The 15,952-nt window shown below is 52.4% G+C and overlaps 1 protein-coding gene across 4 annotated transcripts in view; it reads right to left on the reverse strand.

Annotated features, from left to right (window-relative positions):
• The window catches only part of MMEL1 (membrane metalloendopeptidase like 1), a 43,855-nt gene that overhangs the window by 890 nt on the left and 27,013 nt on the right, over positions 1–15,952 (reverse strand). For 2 of the 4 annotated variants that reach the window (XM_006161183.2, XM_006161182.2), the window contains exons 7-23: positions 14,210–14,305; positions 13,453–13,571; positions 12,820–12,885; positions 11,330–11,464; positions 11,144–11,233; positions 6,775–6,911; positions 6,334–6,427; positions 4,839–4,967; positions 4,187–4,285; positions 3,549–3,632; positions 3,021–3,124; positions 2,661–2,719; positions 2,079–2,198; positions 1,149–1,282; positions 979–1,044; positions 428–523; positions 17–26 (exon numbers count right to left, since the gene is read on the reverse strand). In XM_006161183.2, coding sequence (XP_006161245.1) covers positions 17–26; positions 428–523; positions 979–1,044; positions 1,149–1,282; positions 2,079–2,198; positions 2,661–2,719; positions 3,021–3,124; positions 3,549–3,632; positions 4,187–4,285; positions 4,839–4,967; positions 6,334–6,427; positions 6,775–6,911; positions 11,144–11,233; positions 11,330–11,464; positions 12,820–12,885; positions 13,453–13,571; positions 14,210–14,305 — 1,638 coding nt within the window. Of the gene's footprint in view, positions 1–16; positions 27–427; positions 524–546; positions 568–978; positions 1,045–1,148; positions 1,283–2,078; positions 2,199–2,660; positions 2,720–3,020; positions 3,125–3,548; positions 3,633–4,186; positions 4,286–4,838; positions 4,968–6,333; positions 6,428–6,774; positions 6,912–11,143; positions 11,234–11,329; positions 11,465–12,819; positions 12,886–13,452; positions 13,572–14,209; positions 14,306–15,952 lie in introns of those variants that run through there. The other 2 variants (XM_027765429.1, XM_027765430.1) reach the window with 2 other exon arrangements.

Raw genomic sequence — 15,952 nt, forward strand, 5'->3', positions numbered from 1 at the left:
CCGGGCCGGGGGGAGCCGCACCACACCTGTGGGCGCACGAGGGGCGTGGCCATGGGTCTGGAGGGGCGGGCCTTCAGGGATGGGAGGGAAGGGTAAAGGCGGACCTGGGGTGGGGGATGGAGGATGCCCAGTTCTTGCTAGGGGTGGGGAGGCGAACTCCTAGGGCGGTGGCAGGGAGGAAATTCCATCCACCCCTAGGCTGCCCGTTCTGGGATGGAGAAGGAAAAGCCAGCAGTCTCCTCCTGACATGGACTCTTCCCCAGTTCCCACTCCCCACTCTCCATCCTTTTCCTCCAGCAAGCCTTCCAGGCCCACTAGTTCTGGTTCTGTAGGGGGTGGGGCTTGGCGGTACACAGAACCCTTGAAGACATTCTGCAGCAGACTATACAATGATGGGGGGATAGGGGACCAGGGCCTGCCACTGCACCTGAGCATAATTGATGAAGAAAAGCTGGTTGTAGGTCAGCTCCAGCCCGGGCAACTGCTGATCCTTGCCGCCTTCTGCCATCCACTTCAGGTAAGCCTGCAGGCACCAATCCATGCTGGCCTGGGCCTGCTTCATCAGGACTCCAGGGCCCCAGGCAGAATGGAAGTCTGGCTCTAGGACCTACCCCAGGTGGGGGTCCTGCCTCTGTAGCTAAGGGCTGGTTTACACCATCAGGGCTCTGTTAGGGGTTCCAGGCAGCCCACCAAACACCCATTCCTGAAGTTACAGGTGCAGAGAGCTGAGCCTTGCAGGTGTGCCCATTCATTGCTTCTTACTGAAAGGTGTAAAATGGTTCCACTCCCAGCTAAGGTGAATAGATAATGTGGGGAGAGATGCCCAGGTGCCTGCCTGCCCACAGCCAAGAGGTATCCCCAGTACAGATGGAAACTGCCTATACTTGGCCACAGTCCCTGCCATGCTGGAGGCCCCTGTCCCCAGATGGGCTGGGTTGCTATCTCCTCCCCCCCCAAAGGACTTCTGCTTGGACCCACCTTGTAGGCCTGCCGCACCCCTCCATTGTCAGCAATGTTTTCCCCGAGAGTGCTGAATCCATTCACCTGAGCACAGAGAAGACAGGATGGGAGGCAACCTGGGCCCTGGCTCCCCTTACCCCCTGTGGCCAGGGCTGGGGTGCAAAGCTGGGAGTAGCTGTGGGGCTCACGTTCTGCTCGTCAGCCAGGTCCCAGGAGTAGTTGCCATACTGGTAGATCATGCACTCGGACTGCTCCCGGAAGTGCTGGGCTGAGAAGTTACTCCACCAATCCAGCATGTTGCCATTCTTGTCAAAGTTCCGGCCTGTGGAGGGGCAGGCAGCCTACGTGCCCCTGCCGTGCTGTGCCCTAGCCCCCTCTGATAGATGCCGCTCAGCACCTGTCCTCTTCTGCACCTCCTCCAGCCATCCCCAGTGTCTAGAGCTCAGAGGTTTGGCTTGTGAACAGACATTGAGCCCTGGAGACCACTGGCATGCTTGTTGGGGTTGTCACATTGTTGAGGGCTACTCAGCCCCCCAGTCAGAGAGGGCTTCAGTAATCTTCTGTGCCACCCCTGAGGTTAGGACCTGGAGTCCTGGAGGCTCTGTGGTTTAAGGGCCCTCTTGTGATAATCAAACTTTCTAAACCCCAGGTGATGGGAACACACAGCCCCTGGGGATGTGGGGCTAAGCCTCTGGAAAACCAGCTGTGCATGGTAGCAGGCCCCAGGACCGAGGCAGGTTGTCTCCTCCCAGTGTAAAGGTCAATATATCAGGGGCCAGCACACTCCTGGGCTGGAGGATATTGACCTCCCCAGTGTTCCAGGCAGTGTTGCTGTCCCTGTTTCCCAGGCTCAGGTACTGGGTAGAGTCAGGATCATGGATTTGAGCCCCTGTGTCTTCTCCATGCCTGGAACAGGTCCACTGGACAGGGCCCCAGCTAGGCACTCAAGACCTGCTCTTGGCTCCTGGGATGCCTGGCACATCTTTCCATGCACTGGTCTCAGAGTCCCCACCTGAATCACCAAGAGGTAGAGTAGACCCCTCCCCCCAGTCTGCTCAGGGAGAGGGGAGAGTATGTGTGGCTTGAGGTTGGAGCACCACATAGGTAGCCCCCCTTACCGTTGTCGTCAAAGCCATGTGTGATCTCATGCCCAATCACCATCCCGATGCCCCCGAAGTTCAAGGCCTGCGGTTGCTCCTTGCTGAAGAAGGGGGGCTGGAGAATCCCGGCAGGGAATACTGTCCCCAAGGTAGAGGACACAGAATAAGCTTTGAGTGAGCACACCTTCTGTGTGTCAGGCTTCGGTGCTCCTGTCATTTAGTCACCCACAGCCTAGGAACTAGAGTTTAGGACTACCCCCAATTTACAGATGAGGAAACAGGCTCAGAGGTTGAGAGGACAGGACCAGTATGTGGCAGATCCAGGACTCAAGTCCAGGTTTTTTTCCTTCATTCTGTGCTGTCTTCAGGAAGGGGGCTTTGCTGAACACCCCCTCTAAATCCCTCATGAGCTGCTCAGGGCTATAGAAACAAATCTTCGCAGGTGGGTGGCACAGGGTGAAATGGGAGAGACTGGTCCCTATTCCCCTCTGAGAACAGGCTGGGGAACCCCCTGGAGGAAGGGTTGGGCTGGGGGCTACACATGGTCCCTGGACTCTGGCACTAGAGAGGTTGAGGCGATGGGGAGGGGGGCGAACATACCAATCTGGTTTCGGTTTGGGGAGTAGAACGCATTGACCACAGCGGCCCCGATGATCCAGCTGTGATAAACAAGCTGGTTATTTGGAGCCTGCATCTCCCAGACCCTCCCACAATTCCCTCTCAGCCCCAGCTGACCAGAGCCCACCCCAAGGAAGCCCATTTCAGAGCAGCTATACTAGAGCAGGGTCCTAGGCTAATCCCCAAATTTGGTCCCTCTCTGGGGCCCCTGAGGGAGGGGGAGCTCAGGCTCCTGAAGCCATAGGATGCTGTGGGAACTCTGAGGCAGGCCCAGCAGCCCTCGCCAGCTGGCACTGCCCAGCAGGTCGTATCTCGATGTACCACACCAGCCACATCACTCACAGATTCTGATCCACCTTTTCCCGCAACTTCTTGAGGCTCCGATGGGCACCAGCCTTGAGGTTCTGCAGACCGTTCTCAAAGTACAGGTCCTCTGAGAAGTTCAGCTACAGGAAGAGGGGCTGTCACTGCCTGGTGCTTGGGTGGGTCATGGAGGAGCTGGGGAGAGGCTGAGTGTGCCTGGAAAAGGATCTCAGGACTTGCCACGCAGCCAGGCATGTGGCTAACAGGTTCAAAGTGTAGGTGGGCTGGGGTAGGGGGTCTCTCAGCGTTTCTGTGACCCTGAGCAAGTTTCTTACTCCCTTCAGGCCTCATCGTCCCATCTGTAAACTGAGGGTAAAGTTAGAGTTGCTCCAGGGCACGGTGAGGGTGGCTGAGTTAGCAACTGGGAGGATGGCATGGTGCCTGCCACACCATGCCCCCTCCCAGATAAGTGAGGGCTCCATGTCTGTGGGGGCTGGTTTGCGGGGCAGATAAGGTTGCGGGACAAGGGGACAAACAGATCTAAAGGGTCATCTCGTGGGGGCGCACGTTGGAATACTCCTCATCCAGGTGCTTGTTCTTCTCCTCCAGGATGTAGTCGGGGTAGCCAATCTGCTCCCGGATGCTCATGGCCTGAGGAGGACAGGAGGGGCCAGGTGGTGCCTGCACCACTGCAGGAGTTGAGGAGCCCAGGGCTTCCAGGCTCTGCTCCCCGTTGCCATGTGGGGAAGGAGCCAAGGGACACAGGACTCAGCTTCTTGAGCCCCTGCCTTGCAGGCTGTGGAGTTATTTAATGGGGACAGAATGTGCAGGGGCTCAGCCTGACCTTTGAGCCTGACAGGCAGTTAGGGATCTAGGTGGGGGCAAAGGGCTAGGAGAAATTACTTGACTACTGTTTGTCACACTGAACTCGGAGGGGCTTATGCTGAGTCCTGTCCCTTGCTCCCAAGGTCATGAACACCTTCACTGTTCCTGAGGGGTGTTAGAGGTTCCCAGGCTTGGCTTTCATTCTTGCTTCTGCCCACAGCCTCTTTCTGAGCGAGCTCTGCCCCACTCCACTTTCCTCATCTCTAAAGTGGGTATAATGAAGTCTGCCTTGTGCTTCCCTCTCCTGGGGCGGGGGGCTTCCTCAGTTACCAGCTCCACCACCCATCCCTGCAACTCCCAGTTATCCCAGGCTTACATACCTTCTCCTGCGCCTTCTTCTTGGACTCTTCATCCATCCAGCCCAGCTCATCCAGGGTCTCTACAAACACTGCCCGCACCTTGTTGATGAGTTCTCTGACCTGGGGAGCATGCATGCCTCCTGTCCTGGGTTTGTCCCGAGGCCAAATGACCAGCATTTGGGGACTTACTGGGGTCTAGACCAAAACACCACTCAGTTCAGGCCCAGGATCATCCCGTTGTGGGCCTCTTTGGGAAAGGGTGGGATTGGTGGTGATGATCACCCTGGGACAAGGTCCTCCCTGCTGCCTATTGGGTCCTCAGAGGGAGCCCAGGGTTTGCCTCCTCTAGACTCCTAGCATGTTCCATGTGTACCCTCCCAGGCTGCCTGCAAGGTCTAGGGGTCAGGGGCTCCAGGGTAGGCAGGGTTCCCTTTGGCCTCCCTCCATCTGGAGGGCACTGGAGCAAGCATGTGCTCCCCCAGGTACCACTGAGCATGAATGGGCTGCTGGGGATGATGGGGCCTTCTGTCCAGGAGCAGAAAGTCACAGGGAAGGTGGTGGTGATTTAGTCTGCTCCCTAACTTGTCCTGTGGCCAGTGTCCCCGTGGGGAGGCTGTTCTAGGGTGAGTAGCTCTGGGGTGGGCTATGGACAGGAGGCAGGCAGGGCACCCACCATGCTCTTGCTGTCGCCAGGAAAGGCCTCCTTGACGTAGAGGGAGCCCACGGCGCTTTCCATGTTGCTGTTGACATAGCTGACACACTCGCGCCAGCGTACCTCCTCCACTGTTGTGCCATACAGCGCCTGGGGAGTCATGTGTTCATCCACTCATTCCACCACATCCACCAACATCCACTTCCCAACTGGCCTTGTGTGGGGCCTTAGGTTTAGGAGGTGAGCAGACTCTCCCTGTCCTGGGCCTCAGGGTACCCAGGGGCCAGTGGAGAACACAAGATGAACTCAGAGATGTGCCTCTGAAAGGCTGGCCACGGATTTGGAGAAGATATGTATACAATTTTGAAGGGAGGATTCCTTTCTAGGCTGGGATTTGGGTCCCTGCCCTCACCATCTTGATCTATATTAGATGTCTAGCTAGACTCACTTCTTGACCCCAGCCCCACCTCTAAGGCCCAGGGCTGATTGATCCTGGAGCAAGCTGACTTGGACCAGCTCTGGCCCCAGTTTCTCCATTGGTGAAATGACAACAGAGTTGGCCCAGACTTGCCCCTAGATCTCAGGTTGGCCCAGGGACAGATCTGCTCAGTGTCCTGGGTTGTGTGGATTCCTGGCCTTCTAGAAGTCATTATGACCTTTCTCTCCTAGTGATCTTGGACTCTACTTCCTCCCTGACACTAGGTTGACAGATATCTCCAGCCCAACATACCACATAGGAGTCTGGCTTTGTCCTAGCCTGCTGCTGCCCTGGTGTCCCCCTGACTCCTCTTGGTTCCTCATTCCCCATTACCAACCTCTCAGCATCTCTTGTCAACACTCTCGAATCCATCATCTACCAATGCCCTGGTTCAGCCCTATCTTCTCTCACTGGGATGACCACACCAACTTCCTAGAAGGTTCCTTTGTCCCACTCACTCCATCCCCAAGCAGCCAGAATGACCACACAGACAGGGACTCTGACTGTTTCTGCTCTTAACACCCCGTGACTCTTGGTTTATATGGAATACAACCCAAATGCACTGCTCCAGCCCATGATTACTAGGCTTTGCCTCCCTCCTTGACCCAGTCTCCTTCCTATCCACTCACTTGGCCCCTGGGCCTGGCCTCTTGGGATCCTGCCTGTTCCTGTCTCACAGCCTCTGCACTACCTGTTTCTGGTCACTGAAGTGATAACCCAATCTCTTCATGCTACTTTTCCCTCTTCATCTCTTCCTCTTCATATAATATTGGGTCATTAGAAAAGTCATGATGCATTTTTTGCATAGAAAAACAGAAAAATATGTTATGACTTTTCTGACAACTCAATATTTATTGGTTTTGATAGAGCAGATTTCTGTTTTGTGGACCCAGGAGGATAGGTCCTTCTGCCTCACTCATGGCTCTGATCCCACTGATGACCTGTTGGCTCATGCCTACGCCCAGTACCAGAAAGGAAATGAATGATGAGCCAGGTTCTGGGTAGGGGCAGTAGCCTCCTCTGCAGGGTCATGCTCACCTTGCGGTAATTCACTCGTGCATCCTTGAATCGCTGGCTCAGACTGCTAATTCGATCTAGTACTAGGCGCCAGACCAGGTAGTTCTGCATGGTTCTAGGGGCAGAGGCAGGGGGTGAAGGAATAGAACAGGTAAGTGTATTTGTCAAGGGAAGAGACATGACTTAGGACCCTTGGCCACCATATTCCACCCCAAGTAGAGAGTTCTGAGTGCTATCCAAGACAACAACCTCCAAGATACAGGCTGTTTGCCCTAGATCATTGAGATGCCTCACATTGCTAATGTAAGGCTCCACTTGCAACTAAAATTTGACTCCTTCGTGTCCCTCACATCTCAGCGTAAATGCCTGATACAGTCTTCTCCTGAAAGCAGGAGCTACTGGGAAGAGCAGAAAGCAAGGACAAAAACGCCGAGACCTCTTGGGACCTTCCTTGTGTCTCACCTGGCTGGGTAGATATCCATGATATTTTCAAGATTCTGTAGATAGGGGATGCCATAGACCACCACTTCCTCATTTGGCAGCAGCTTAATTTTGACAGACGATAGCACAGTTTGTATGAAGAGAGTCCAGTTAAATCCCTGGAAAAGGAGGGAGTTGGGGAGGAAGGGGAAGAGAGAGGTAGACACGATTCCTGGACATCTAAGAAACCCAGCCCCCACTGAAGAATATTTTTAAAAAATAAAAGAGAAGGCACAGATAATCAGAATCAGAAAAAAGGTAGGTGACATTACTACAGAGTCTACAGACTATAAAAGGTAAGAAATTATGTTTTCAAATATATTTGAAAACTTAAGTGTAATGGGAAAATTTCTGGGAAAACACACTTAGCAAAAATGACAAAGAGGAAATAGAAAATATAGTTTTATAGGTTACATAACTGAATCTTTAATTGGAAACATTCCTTTAATTTGAAAAAAGTTTCCGGGCCCATTTGGCTTTACCAATACATTCTATCTGACATTTAAGGGAGGCATAGATACTGCCAATTGTACTCAAACTTTCCAGAGAAGAAAAAAAGAGAAAACCCTTCTGACTTCATTTATAAGGCCAAGAATAACTTTAATACTAACATAAGGATATTGTAAGAGAAGAAAATAGGCCAGGTCTGGGCTGCTCCTCCAGTCCCCCAGCCAGTGCCTGGCACCTGGGGGTCTGACCATGAGGAACCACTGCAGTCAGGGTCAGGTGGAACCAGGAGACAGAACTGTGCCAGGGTTCTGAGCAGAACGTAGGGCCTGGAGATCTGGGTGGAAGTCTGCAGACCTCAGAGAAATCATTTATGATTCTAGATAGAAAAAATCTAAGCAAAATATTAGCAAATAGAATTCAGGCGTACCTACATAAAAATGGTAATATATCCCAGTCAAATTAGAATTATTCAAGGAGTATAAGTTTGGGTAACATGTGAAAATCATCTAATTTCAATATATGCAGCAAAGACACTTAATAAAATTTGGTGTCTATTCATGATAATAGCTCAAATTAAAAATAGAAGGGAGTTCTATAATCTGTTAGAGGAAATCTTTAAAAGAGCAACAACAAAAACAACCTTATAGCAGACACAAAATGTAATGGTGAAATGTTGCAGGCTTTTCTTCTAATCTCAGGATGAGAACAGGACATCTATTCTCATAACTTCAGTATTATGCTAAAAGTCCTAGCCAGTCTGATAAGACAAAACAAAACCAATAAGGATGAAAAGAGAATATATAAAATTGTTATTTTCCGCTAATGATACGGTTTTGTGTGCATAAAATCTGAAAGGGTCTACAGATGAACTATCAGGACTAATAAGTGAATTGAGTAAATTGCTATATATCTTAGCAATAAATGAGATTAATTACAAAATGGTACCATTTCCAATAATATATAAAAAAGCATCTAGGGATAAGTCTAATAAAAGATGTATAGCACCTTGAAATAGAAAACTACAGAACTGATTGAGGGAAATTAAAGAAACAAATGAATAGAACATTGGTCCATGGATTGGAAAACCCAACATTGCAGCGATGTCAGTCTTCCCCATATTGATGGGGATGTTCAAAGTGATCCATATCAAAATTCCAGCAGGTTTTCTTGTGGAATCAACAAGCTGATTTTCAGTTTTACATGATACTACGAAGGACCAAAAATAATGAAGACAATCTTAAAGAACAAAGTTGTCAGACTTGCTCTACTGGCTATCAGGACTTATTATAAAGCCACAGCGATGAAGGTAGGAGTGGTCGGCATGTGGGTAGATAGAAAGACCACACGAACAGAAGAGTCCAGAAATACATACACAGGCATACACACAGACGCATTTATGCAGACACAAAGACATTTGATTTATAATAAAGATGGCACACAGACCAGAGGCTAATGGGGGAGGGTCTTTTCAGTAATCGGTGCTGGATTATCTGGAAATCTGTAAGGAAGGAACAGAACAATTCCTACATCTCACTGTACACACAAAAACCGACTCAATTGTGAATCGTGAACCTAAAGAACTTCGGTGGTAGATAAGGCTTCTTAGAACACAAAAGAACACTAACCATAAAGGAAAAAATTGCTAGTCTTTGATAAGTTGATGAATTGGACAATTTTAACACCTCCCTGAAACAAAAGAACCATTGTGAAAATAAATTCTCAAGTTGCTTGCTTATTTCATTTGGACATAGAAACTGACCAAGAGGTCACACCCAAAATACGTAAAGAACTCTAAAAAGATCAATAAGAGAAAGGCAAACAGCCCAATAGAAAAAATGGGCAAGAAACTCAGATGTTTCAGAAAAGAGAACAACCACTAGCTAACCAACATGAAATAGTGCTCTGCTTCATTGACTGTCAGAAAAAGTCAGATTGAGCTCAGGTGAATGAGAATGACTGAGATGGAAAGAATGGCTACTGCCCAGCGGTGGCAAGGGTGGGGTTGGAGATTTGCACAGTGACTTTGGGAAATGAAAAAGGTTTGGGCATTTCTGTTATAATTGCACACAGGCATGTTCTGTGACCTGGCACTTTCATTCCTTGGCATGTACATAACAGATGTACCCAGGTGCATGCCAAAAGACATGTACCGAACGAGCATATCAGCAGTCTTCAGAGACGTCCAGAATTGGAATTAACCCAAAGGCCTAATGACAGTAGGTTAGGGATATAAATTGTCCCCATGTCCTTAGAATTGAATGCTATTCAGCAATCGATACGCGTGCAGGATCGCCAGATGCCGAGGCATGTATGAGTCTCCCCTACAGAATGTAAAAGAAATGAAGGCTGCTTTAAACAAGCACCTTCTGCCTGGTTCCAGTTCACTTGTGGTGAGTCAGGACAGTGGCTGCTTTGGGGAGAAGCACAAAGGTGGTGACTGGGAAGAGGCACACGGGGCTTCTAGGGGCCAGCAACGATTTACTTGGTTGAAGTAATGGCTGTGTGGAAGTGCTCACTTTGTGGTAGTTCTAAACACTACAAAAGCATTAAAAATCAAATGTCCCCAAACCCTGGGTTCTTGGACATTTCCCTGAATCTACTCCATGCCATCTCCATGGCAAAGATCAGGCCATTCGAGGTCTTTCTTCCCTTATTTAGTCCGTTTACAAACTCTGTGTCTTGAACAAGAGCCGCCCCTTCCCTTCCACCGCTGAAGCCATGGCCATCACTGACTGGGAGGTGCAGCAGTCAGTGATGGTCTAGTCTTCTGACTAGTCTCCCCGCTGCTTGTCCTCATCCTTTAGCCTATATCCTCGGCAGTCCGCTCCTCCTGACACAAGTTGTACCCTGTCCGGCTCCACGCCCCTCTCACTGAGAGCCCAAGCCTTTGAAGTGACCCCTGGAGGTCAAGCATGGTCCATCCCTTCACTATCCTCTCGCCACCCAGCAGCCTTGCTGCCCTCTAACAGCCAGGCAGCCTGAATGACCATGGGACTCACTGGACCACGCATGTGCAAGACGGCCACAGGCTCAGTTCCCTTCCACTTCAGCTTCTTACTGGGTGTGGCCGTTTCTTGCTGTCCTCGTCCCACCCTCTTCCCTGCCTTCTGACACAGTCTTCTGACACAGTCTTAGAGTCCCTTCTCTGCTTCCTCTCCCTTGTTGGGATACTGCAGGTGTTTGGTTCACAGATGGAGCCTACGCCAGGAGAGGGCCTCCAATTGGGCACTGTTCCCCTGTGCCCCTCTTCCCTCTGACTTGGGCTCACCCTGCCCTCATCCTCTGCCCTCCAACTTTGTCATCACTTGGTTGGCACAGCCATGGCTCAGGGCTGTGGGGGTGGGGGGGTTGTAGGGGTGGCAGAGTCAGCTGGCTGAATGAGCCCAAGGTTGAGGGCAAAGCCATACTCACCTCTGTCAGGGCTGGGCTGCTCCTCCAGTCCCCCAGCCAGTGCCTGGCACCTGAGAGTCTGGCCATGAGGAGCCACCATAGTCAGGGTCAGGTGAAACCAGGAGGCAGAACTGTGCCAGGGTTCTGAGCAGTGCGTGGGACCTGGAGACCTGGGTGGGAGTCTGCAGACCTCAGAGAAGTCAGCATCCCCTCTGCAATGCTCTACTCAGAAAACTGGGGTCATCCTAGCACTTCACAGAGGGACGACGGAGCCTGAAGCAGTGCAGTTGGCACTGCTGTGCTGAGCTTTGGCTATCTTGCCCACTGCAAGGATGATTACATACTACCTGTGCTTGGCGGTGGGACAGATTTCTGAGGTTTAAGTGAGGGGCCAGGAAGGGTCAGGTCAGGTGAGGTGTACAGACCCGGGTGCCCTCAGCAGGACTGCCTCCTGCATCCCCTGTGGAGCCTAAGCCAGCCTCCTGTGTTGGGTGGACCCACAGGGCCTCACCTTAAGCCCAAACTTGTTCTGAAGCTCCTCCAGGTCCATCCTGTGGTACAGGGTGGTCACGTCGTGCCTCTCCTCCTGGGGTGCTGTAGCCTGCATCAGGGACCAGGTGGTCACATGTAGGTGGGTGACAAGGGCCCAGCCCTAGGATCCCCAGGCCCTCCTTGGCCTGCCCTGGCCCCGCCTCACATTGGCCAGCTGTGTCTCCAGCTCCAGCACCTGCATCATGTCCTCCTGCACCAGGTGGCTGTTTTTGGGGAGACTCATATCCTCCCGCAGCATCGTGGCCACCGACATCATGAACTGCAGGTAGGCTTTCCGTACCTGGGCCAAAGGGTACAGGTCATAGATGGCAGACCTCAGCCACCTTGGGCCCCATGCAACTCTGTAGGGTGAGGGGGTGGGCACGTGATTCAGAGCAGCCCCTACAGAGCTTACTGGGCTAGCAGGCTCTCAGGCACGGAAGCACTGGAGAAGAAGTCTCGTATTGCCTGGGCCTTCCTAGGTCAGGGACCTCCCTCCCTGTCCACCACACTCCCTGGAACAACCCTGCTAGTGGGCTGAGCTCCACAGGTGGAACTGAGATCTGTGGGCTAGGCCAGCTCTCCAAACCCTGTGCATTGATCACACGCTATGCCTGAATGGCACAGGTAGAGTTCTGGTCCCAGTTACATCCCTTCTAGGGATGTATGACCCATGGCTGTATGACCCATGGGTGTATGACCCATGTATGACCCATGGCTCTAAGCCTCCACTCTGCAGGGCTGCGTGGGGATTAAACAGTATGGCTGCACAAAGGTTTGGCATGGTACAGGCTCAGCCAAGGTCCATGGATGTCAGGTGTCAGGGTTAAGTTGGGCCTCCCTCGTCAGGCTTTCCTCAGCCTGAGCATCAGGAACTGGACCCTGAGGCTCTGCATTCCTCCTGAACCTGCCTGCCTTATGTCCCATCTGGAGAGAGGCCAGGAACCACAGAGGTCACCTCTTCCCCACTGCTGTGTCCTTGACAGTGTTTGGTCCACAGCTGCCTGATCTGATCAGGGAGGCCAGACACAGGCTTTCTGAGACACTCCAGTGCCTGCTGCTCTGAGCTGGATCCCCTGGCCTGGTTCCCCAAGCACCCTATCCCATCCCATGGCTCTTGTTTTTGTTCACACCCATATTTCCTCCCAGCTCTACCATCCTTAAAGCCTGATTCACAGCCTGGCTCCACCAGGTGGTCTCACTTCCTGCTCAGCCCCTGTCCTCCCCGACTCTTCCCTCCACCTGGCTAGCCCTGGGCCCACTGGCTCATGGTCCCTTTGTCTCTTTCCTCTCTTGCCTAACCAAATGGTCAAGGAGTGGGTGCAGGGCCCAGGTAACTGCATTATCCCTACAGGCCCTCCCAGGAGATGGGCAGTGTGGCCCCTGGCTCTGCACTGGTGGGGTGGGATAACAGTGTCTTCCCCCAAGGGCTGCTCAGATGGCTGTTGAGGGAACTGTCCCCTATGACAATGAAGGTGAAGGTGCATCTGCATCCCCTGCTCTCAGTGCCAGGCTTGATCCGCCCAGGTGCACATGAAGGCTAGCAGTATGGTGGAAGGGTCAAGTGTACCAACAGGAGAGCCAGGTCACAGGCAGGCCTTAAGGGATGGGTCGGGTTTTGGGGGGTAGTATCAGGCAGCAGGGCCCCCAGCTCACCTTCTGGTTGCTGCCTCCGTTGAAATAGTACTCCCGGGATGGCATGCCCAAGGTGGGCTGGTCTATCTGGAAGTACAGAGGGTATGACCCTGGGCAAGGAGCAGGGGTCCCTGCAGCCTGGCTGAGGTCGGTAGCAGCCCGCTACTCCCAATAACCCTGAAATCAGATACTGGAGGTGTGCCGTCCTCCAGGAGTGTAAGCCATGCTCTGAGTGACAGAGGGAGGCCTGCCAAGACAAGGGGCAACAGTCCTGGAGGGTGAGAGGGGTCTGAAATGGGACAGGCTACTTGGGGGGGGGGCCTCCCAGCACCCTCAGTATTCCCAGAGTGCTTTGCACATTTGCCATGTGTGTTTCTGGCCATCCAGTCATGAGCAGTGTTGGCCCTGGTGCCAGAGGCCTCACTGTTCCTGAGAACCAGGCTGGGCTTGGGGGCCAGTACCTCTAAGCAGAACACAGGTCCTGCTGGAGCCCAAAAGAAGCTCATCAGCAGCCAGAACCCAGAATCACAGACATGGACAAGGGCAGGCTTGGGAAGCTCAGGTTCTGGGGCACGCCCAGGGTTCAGCCTCCCCCAAGCCCTCGCCAGGCACAGGGGACCCAGCCTACCCCAGCCCCCCGCACATGGCTCGTACGTAGATGATGTGCCGGCTGGAGTTCTGGTCATCGTTCCAGATGAAGAGGTCAATGAGGACACGCCTGTTGAACTGTGTGTTCATCACAGCCAGCTGTCGTTCCAGCAACCACTCGGGGCCTGGGGGGGTCGGCAGCCCATACTGTGTGGTAGGCCAGGCCCTGGGGCAACATCCTAGCCCCTGGTTTTAGCTTAGCCCCTTAATGGACAGTGAGTCTAGCCTCCTATGCCTGAACTTCAGAGGGTGTTAGAGACACCTGCTTTGCTCAGGGTAGTGACCTCACTGAGAGCTTGAGAGCAGGAGTTGGGGGATATGGGAGACATATTTCCTTAAATGGCCCGCAGGCAAAACGGGGTCTGGGCACAGCATCTGTACCAGGACCACCAACTGCTCTGTATGTCAGCATGCCCCCAGGGTCAGAGGTGGGCCAGAGCAGAGAGTAGAGCATGCACCTGAGCTGGGAGCGCAGGGCTTCAGCCTTGGCCTGGGCCAGGGAGTTGAGTCCTGAATGGTCTAGAAGGAACACCCCTCTGCAGAGCTGAATGAGATCAGCCCCAAGGAGCCCAAGGAGTCCCCATCACAACTGGCACTGCCTCTCCAGTGGGGCTAGGCTTGGCAGGTTGGGCCTCTCAGGGCTCCTAAAAAGTGAGTGGCCAGCCAGTTGGGTGGCCTCCCCTGGAAGTTCTCAACTCCAAGGAGCACCAGGCCCAGACACCCTCTGTCTGTCTCAGAGGCTGCCACCAGATCCTGGCCTTACCTTTAGTTTCGTTCCAGTCGTCCATGGCCACCGGCCAGCCTCCCACTGCCTCTAAGATGTCCAGCAGGGGCTGAGAGTCTCGCTTCTCTATCACGCCTGAGGAGGAAAGTAGTGGTCAGCCACCCAGACTCCTGGTGGTGCAACATGCCACAGCCAAGACCCTCGGGGACACTAACGTCCAGTACAACCCCCCATCCCATTACAGACTCAGTCTCGGCATCCCCCCAGCACAGAAGACAGAAGGCCTGGGAAGAGCAGAGCCTGGACCCAGGCAAGAAAGGACTTGGGGGCCTGATACAAGCACCCGAGCTTCCCAGGACGAAGGAAACGATGCAAAGGAGCTGGCAGGCAAGGAGGCAGGAGCAAGTATGTCTAGGAGTAGTGGTGGCCCCATAGGTGGAAGGGTCCTGGCAGCAGGGAATGCTTTGAGAAGACTCGGGAGTTGGCAGCACTGAGAGGGGGGGTGGTGGGAGGACTAAGCAGGAGGAGCCCTCAAGATTTCTGCCTTGGTTGGGATGGGTCCCCGCCAAATTTGTGTGTTGAAAATTGATTGCTATTAAGGGGATGCAAACTTCATCTGAGATGCTATTAGAGGTGGGGCCTATAGGAAGTAATCAAGATTAAATAAGGTCACCAGGATGGGGCCCCTGTGACTGAATCCAGGTGGCTTTATAAAAAGTTGGACACAGACCAGATATGTGCTCTTGCCCTCTCACCCCTTGGGACCCTGCAGAGTGTGCCCACCAGCAAGCAGACCTTCTTCAGCTGCGCGTGTTATATGTATATGGGCATGTGTGTATGTATATATGTATGCATGTATGAATATTTATCATATATATGTGAATGTAGTATTGTGTGAGAGAGAGCATGTGTGTATATGTGTGTACGACTGTTATACTGTATATACATATACATGTGTGTATGTTATGGAGCAGATTTTGGTATTTTGGTTCCCGTTAAAAGGATATACATGCTTGGAGCACCCAGACCCAGACCCCAACCCCCTTAAGCCTTCTGCCCAGAGGTCCTCAACCTTGGATCTCTACAACCACCAGCTGAACAAACCTCTGTTTTTGGTAATGTTACCTAGTCTGTGTTATTCTGTTATTACCGAAAGCAAATGTATCAAAACAACTTTCATGCCCAGGATTGTGGGCGACCAGTGATGCTGAGTAGAATATAAAACATACTTTCTCTAGTGCAGTGGTGATCTGGCAAGAAACTCAGGAGCGTTTGAACCAAAAATCGAGTAAAGGTGGGAAAGTAGAGAAAATCACTGTGTAAATAAACAAACACCACCCAAACAGGGAACACGAAGGCCTCAGGGCTCGCCTCAGTTGGCCACCATCACTGCATATGGCGGGTCAAAGGCAGGCTGACTGTGGGGAGCTTCACATTGGACTAGAGAAGACCCAGGTGACCGTGATGGAGGCCACTGGCCTGGAGAAGCTACAGGTGGAGTCCTACGGGATTGGATAGGGGATGCGTTTAGCTTTATCTGGTTGGTCTTCAGCTGGAAGCAGGAGGACAAAGTAAAGCTGTCCGCTATAAATCAAGTCCTGTTTGTTTTGGGTCAATTGTTACAGAGGTTATTGTTTAGCTTCTTGGGCCAGTTACAGTAGACAGGGGTCAACTTCTGGAAGGTTGCTGCAGATTGTGGGTCAGGGCTCGATTTTAGATACAGTATGTCATTGCCTGTTCGTACATTCAGTCCCTCAGGCCCAAAACAAGTCAATGTGGGAA

The sequence above is a fragment of the Tupaia chinensis genome, unplaced genomic scaffold (assembly GCF_000334495.1).
Source record: "Tupaia chinensis unplaced genomic scaffold, TupChi_1.0 Scaffold138365_1, whole genome shotgun sequence".
NCBI lineage: Eukaryota > Metazoa > Chordata > Mammalia > Scandentia > Tupaiidae > Tupaia > Tupaia belangeri.